The sequence below is a fragment of the Triticum dicoccoides genome, chromosome 7A (assembly GCF_002162155.2).
Source record: "Triticum dicoccoides isolate Atlit2015 ecotype Zavitan chromosome 7A, WEW_v2.0, whole genome shotgun sequence".
NCBI classification, from domain to species: Eukaryota; Viridiplantae; Streptophyta; class Magnoliopsida; order Poales; family Poaceae; genus Triticum; species Triticum dicoccoides.
Window position 1 is genome coordinate 6,726,345 of NC_041392.1, and position 6,028 is coordinate 6,732,372.

At 55.1% G+C, this 6,028-nt stretch overlaps 1 protein-coding gene across 1 annotated transcript; it reads left to right on the forward strand.

Moving 5' to 3' along the window:
• Window positions 1-4,124: 4,124 nt before the first annotated feature.
• LOC119334755 (probable carbohydrate esterase At4g34215) lies at window positions 4,125-5,532 on the forward strand. Its single transcript, XM_037607300.1, has 2 exons — window positions 4,125-4,959; window positions 5,074-5,532. Exons 1-2 carry the CDS (start codon window positions 4,321-4,323, stop codon window positions 5,281-5,283), a joined length of 849 nt encoding a protein of 282 aa, XP_037463197.1. The 5' UTR covers window positions 4,125-4,320; the 3' UTR covers window positions 5,284-5,532.
• The last annotated feature ends 496 nt before the right edge of the window (window positions 5,533-6,028 follow it).

Below are 6,028 nucleotides of genomic sequence, written 5' to 3' on the forward strand. Positions count from 1 at the left end.
ACTTCATGAGCATCACTAGCTCTCTCCCAAGCTTCATCAGTGCAGCAGCTTGTTGCCTAGTCATGACATTGCCACTCTCCCTCTTCACAAACTTCTTGGACCAGCTGGTTGATCCACTCATTTAGGTAAGCTCTTGTGCTTTCAGAAGTTCCTCCTTGTGTTCCTCAGCCGCACCAATAGCATCCATAGCGGCATTGCCGACCAGATAGTGATTGTCAACGAGGTACTCGACATACTCCAATTCTCAACGCCAGAACTCACAACTCACCTATCCCAAAAAGACATGCCATGGTCAAAAACTTCAATCTTTGGATCCAAAACATAATAAATCCATGCAAAGGAGATAAATCAAACCACTAACCCCATGATTTTGGCACTTGTAGAAGACCCACCCGTCATGCTTCTCAGTGGTGGAGACAAACATGTGCACCTTCTCCTTGCAGCCTGCGCAGCAGATCAGCGGCAGCGCCAACGCCCGGCGGCGGACATCAAAGGAGGACGAGCTTGCGGGGGAAAGCGGCAGACGAGAACGAGTTGTCGTCTAGATTGGATCTGCCGGGCTCTGCCCTATTCGACGGCGGCGACGATGGTGGCGGAGCATAGCGACAGAGGCGGATGGGGCCGAGGGGGTTAGGGATTTGAGGGGGGCGCCGCGGGTTAGGGATTTGAGGGATTGGGGATTTTGGTTCTTTTACAGAAAACACCTCCATGCATCATTGGCCAAATGAGAGACCACTACGTGGCGGTCAACAGTTGGTCAAACTAGGCATGTACGCACCGCATACGCGCTACAGTGACTGTATATTCACGTGCCATCGTATTTAGTGACCGTAACGAGTGTATTTTAAAGTTCAGCGACTGTATCGTGCTTTCGTCGCAAGTATAGTGACCATGAGTGTATTTATCTCAAAAGTTTAACCCGTCCATGCCTTTGTTGCTTTGCAGCTTTCAATCACTAATCCTCCCTCTATAATTTCATCCTTCATTATTTCCTTTTGGCGATCTTGCACAATTGGTTCTCTAACTGAAGCTTTTCACCTCATTTTGAGGTTTGCTCCCCTTCTTAATGAATGAACGCATGGATGATGAATCTAGATGCGTGTCGTAAAAATAATAATAGACAAGGGCTATGTTTGGTGACTTGTGGCGCATACCAAGTCGAGGAAGAGGAAGTCGATCGAGAAGAACAAGTTGTACATTGCGGTACACTACTCGGGGAAGAGATGGAGAAGTTGTGCATAGAAAGTACAACTACTTTCTCTGTAAAGAAATATATAAAGTATATACTACTTTAGTAATCTAAACGCTTTTATATTTTTTATAAAATAAGTATTAATTTGTACTCTCTCTATTCTGAATTACATGTTGAAAGAATATACTTAGACATATTTTATTTCTAGATACATAGCAAAGGGAGTAGTAGTTTCTACTTCGACTAATGCTAGGCCTACAAAGGCTTCTCTATAAATTTATTGGACCTGCAAACGCGAAGGTTTAAAGCATCTACAACCGGGCACCACAAACCCACCTTAAATGCTCGGGCCCACGGCCGGTCAGTAACGGGTAAAAACACTTGTCCCAGACAAGCGCTTCAAACACCCGGACTGATCGGTACCCCCCATATTCAGCCCAAATGTAGGGTGGATATGGGGAGGCTTAGGCGCGGTTGGGTGCATCCGCCACGTCGAACTGGCGATGGGGTCCCACTGGAAAACACCCGGGAAACCGATGGTTCGACGGGCATCTCGTTCGGTGGGGTGTGAACATCGTGTGGCGTCGCTCCGGCTCTCCGTCCGAGGGACAAAGTCTGTCTATTTAAGTCGGACAGTGCCCCCCTCCCCCCAGCCCTAGCCACATCCACTTCCTCCCTCCCTGCATCGCCATCCCCGGTCCATCCACCTCTCTCCCGCCTTGCCTCACTCTTCCCATGTCATCCGGCCTCTGCATGGCCCGGGAAAAGAAGACGACGTATGCTATGCTCACGCCGGAGCGCCGGTTTCAGATTGAGGAGGAGATCCGGGCGAGGCACGCCACCCGCATCGCAGCCGGCCTGCCTGTGGACTCGTCGGGGCCGGAGGAAGAGGAAGAGGAGCAGTCGCCGTTCCAATGGAGGTGGCGGATCTGGAGGAGGACGAGGCTGAGCAGCTGGAGGAGGAACTGTTGCTAGATGCGGGCTTCGACATGGAGGACACAATGGCGAAGGTCGTGGTCGCCCAAGCGGCAAAGATGGCGGAGCAGCATGCCATCCTGGAGTCCGTCCAGGAAAAGGCCTATGTTAAGGCGAACCGGCAGTTTATCCGGCAGGAACGGGCAGCGACCGACGTGCTTTTCGCCGAACTTGACATGGAGGAGCCATAGTTGCGGCTGCCGCACATGTACCCGGAGCTGGGCATAGAGATAGTGGACATCTCCAAAGAGGATTATTATAGTATAGGTTATTTGATCAACGTAGTGCATGGATTTCCTTGTTTGCATGCTTTGTAATGATTCAGTGTTTCACGTATGAGGAATCAGACGCAAAAAAGCAAATTTAAGATGTGATCGGTCACTGCCAGCCTAGGCTTGTCCATTGCGTTTGCGTGCCCGATTTATTGTCCCCGACTGTAGATGCTCTTAGCATCGGAAAATAGGATGATGGAAAGGGGCCCCGATGAAATCAGGGGAGAATTTGAGAATCTACAACCAGACACCCCAAACCCTCCTCAAATGCCTGGGCGGGCCGCCCGATCACTGACCGGTCATGATTTTTCGATCCAGACAACCTCCTCAACCGGGCCTCAAACGTCTGATCTGGACGACATCCCTTATATCTAGTCTAAATATGAGGCGGATATGAGGGCACCCGGACGCCCGCCACGTCGGACTCGGCCCACGCTCTCCCACCAGACCCCGCATATATTCATTCCCATCCGCTCGCCGGACCAAATCCTAGCCACTTCATGCCACTCCTCTCAAGCCCCTCCGCCACCCCGAGCTCACCTCCGGTGGTTTTCGGCCGTCTCCGTCATGGCAGGCAGCGGATTCGAGTCCTTCACCTCCAGATCCGTCGACCCCGAGCTCCTCTCACGTGGCCCCGTGGAGGAGGCCCGTGCACAGCAGCGCTCGGACTCCTTACGTCGAGAATCCATTGCATCCGTGCAAATGGCGCATGGATCTGACGCTAGGGCAGCCGTCGCGGCCTCACCGGAGGCGATGCGGTTCGTCTGGCGTCCGAACGCGGTGGTGGACGCGCAACCCCTCTGTCGGCGCGCCAAGCAGCGAGACCCACGATGGGTCTCGTCTGACGAGAAGATGGCACAACGTGCCCGCCGTGCCAGGCACCGGGCGCGGGAGGCGACGGCAGCCCTCGCGGCGCTGGACATCGGCGAGGCGGAGTCACATTTTCTGGCGCCCCGTATGGTGCATCAGTTCGGGCGCCGCAACCGCGCCGTGGTGCACGTCGCCGGCACGTCCCATGACAAATCCATCATCGTTCTGACGTGCACCGGCACCGTTCGGGTTACGAGCTCCGACGAGCAAGAATAGAGCATGGGAGACAGCGGCGCCTTGCGTACCGTGAGCCGGCGTGTGTCTCATGCCCTACTCTACCTTACCGGCGACCGGATCAACACTTTGGGGAGCGCAGCCGGCCGCCGGACATGGCCACGGCAGAACCGAGCGAGCTCTGGTTTGATTATGTTTCACATTGCATGTAATAATATGAATTTGCGGTTTCTAATTTAAGGTGTCCGGTTATAGAATCAAATATTTAAGACGTGACCAGTCAGTATCCGTGGAAGCGTCCGCGGGCGTTTGCCGGGCCGGATTTGCCCATCACTACTGTAAATGCTCTTACTTCTTACTTTGTAGTAAAAAGCATCCTTGGATGTAAGATTATATTCTACTGATTCACCCACAGGGTGCCGTTACTCTTTGCTTGTCTGGCTTTTCACAGCATTGCCTTTTGGTTCCTCCGACGCCAGTACTAGTCTTTTTAGGTCCAAAAAAACAATGCACCGTGGTACTAGTCATGTGCTCTTGTGAAGTGGAGTCCAAGCTCGGACAGCTCATTTGACGCCTGTTTCGAGCCAAGCGCGGTTGCCCGTGACAGACACACATGCCACTGCCGCTGCCTGCCACTCCCTCGCCCCCAGACAAGAAAGCTAGAGGACAGCATCACACACCGCCGCACGCCATGGCGGATTGGCCATTGTCCCTTGCCGTACCATTTCTATATCATACCATCTCCCCACGATTGGATCCAGGCATCCAGTACTGCCAGGCACCCAGTGAGCACAGCTCGTCGAGCGAGCCACCGTCACCTTGGGCCTTGCCGGGACAATGGAGCCAGCGGCGGCGACGATGCTCTCACGACCGCGAGTGTTGCCCATTCTGCTGGCCGTGTTCGCGCTGCTCGCGGCGGCCGTGACGGTGGGCGCGCGCGGGGGCGCGGAGAGGGCGCCGACGCTGGTGTTCATCCTGGCGGGGCAGTCCAACATGGGCGGCCGGGGCGGCGCCACGGTCGGCAACCGCTGGGACGGCGTGGTGCCGCCCGAGTGCGCGCCGTCCCCGCGGACGCTGCGCCTCTCCCCGTCCCTCCGCTGGGAGGAGGCCCGCGAGCCGCTGCACGCCGGCGTGGACGCCGGCAACGTGGTGGGCGTGGGCCCCGGGATGCCGTTCGCGCACGCGCTGCTCCGCTCCCCGGCCTGCCCGCGCGGCGCCGTCGTGGGCCTCGTCCCCTGCGCGCAGGGCGGCACCCCCATCGCCAACTGGTCCCGCGGCACCGAGATGTACGAGCGCATGGTCACCCGCGCCCGCGTCGCCGGCGCCGGGACGGGGAGGATTGCGGCGTTGCTGTGGTTCCAGGGGGAGGCCGACACCCTACGGCGCGAGGACGCGCTGGCCTACGCCGGCAGGATGGAGGCGTTTGTGCGGGACGTCCGCCGCGACCTCGCCTTGCCCAACCTCCTCGTCATCCAGGTCCGTCCGTCTGTCTGTCGCCACAGTAGCTACATCCATGGATGATGGATCCCCTGCTCCGACTCCATTAATCTCAACTCTGAGAGTGAATCCGTCCATGATCTGTTGGAGCAGGTTGGGATCGCGACGGCGCAGTGGCAGGGGAATAAGCAGGGGAAGTGGCTCGATTTGGTGCGGAAGCAGCAGAGGGCGGTGCGGGTGCCGAACCTCAAGTACGTGGACGCCATGGGGCTCCCCCTCGCCAACGACATCACGCACCTCACCACGCAGGCCCAGGTCCGGCTCGGCAAGATGCTCGCCGACGCCTACATCGCCACGCTCTGACGATGATCCAGTACACTGGACTACTATCATTGATTCCAGCCCCATGGTTTGGTGAAGTTTGGTTGTGGATAGCAGATGAATAAATCTGCTTCAGTCTGTAGTAGCAGTAGGATACTTGATGTGAGGCTCCCAAAGGTGGGGCAGACACGGGCTCATATTATTGCTGCCATTAATTTCTAAGGGGACTGTAGGAGTTGGAACAATCTCATCATCAGCGGAGTATAAGTAGGGCTGCGGGGATTAAGTTTATCTGCTTGAATAGAAGGCTTGTTGTTACAGCACAAACCGATTGTCTACACACACACACACACACAATGCAGTGATGTACACATAGATTGGACTCGGAAGCGGTTCATAAGAATCTCCGTGGAGGAAGGCAAAAATAAATCATTTGCAATTCATGCTCATGTTTTCTCGCCAAAAAAAAGAGAGAAACCTCGTGTTTGTAACTAGCAGACGCATTGAAATTGGCAGGGAAAATGCGAAAATGCTCCACTTACAGACCGCAGTTACGGAAACTCTCGTTCGGACAGACTTGGCAGAGTCTAATTCATCACTCCCACCTGAATTTCTGGTGTGGGGCCTGTTGGATTAATTATGCATCTCTGGGATACCATTTGCAGGAACTGATTGCATCTAGATCACCTAAAAAGTATGAACAGAGAAGGTTTAGGGAATCTTTACATGTCACGGCAGTGGACATGATCGCCTGCTCGATGCAGGCGTGATGCAGGGGTGATGTAGT

Bases quoted from the DNA above. Each gene is read 5' to 3' on its own strand.
- LOC119334755 (XM_037607300.1), top strand. From the start codon at position 4,321: ATGGAGCCAGCGGCGGCGACGATGCTCTCACGACCGCGAGTGTTGCCC. The intron at 4,960-5,073 runs GTCCGTCCGTCT...CTGTTGGAGCAG, and splicing joins CCAACCTCCTCGTCATCCAG to GTTGGGATCGCGACGGCGCA.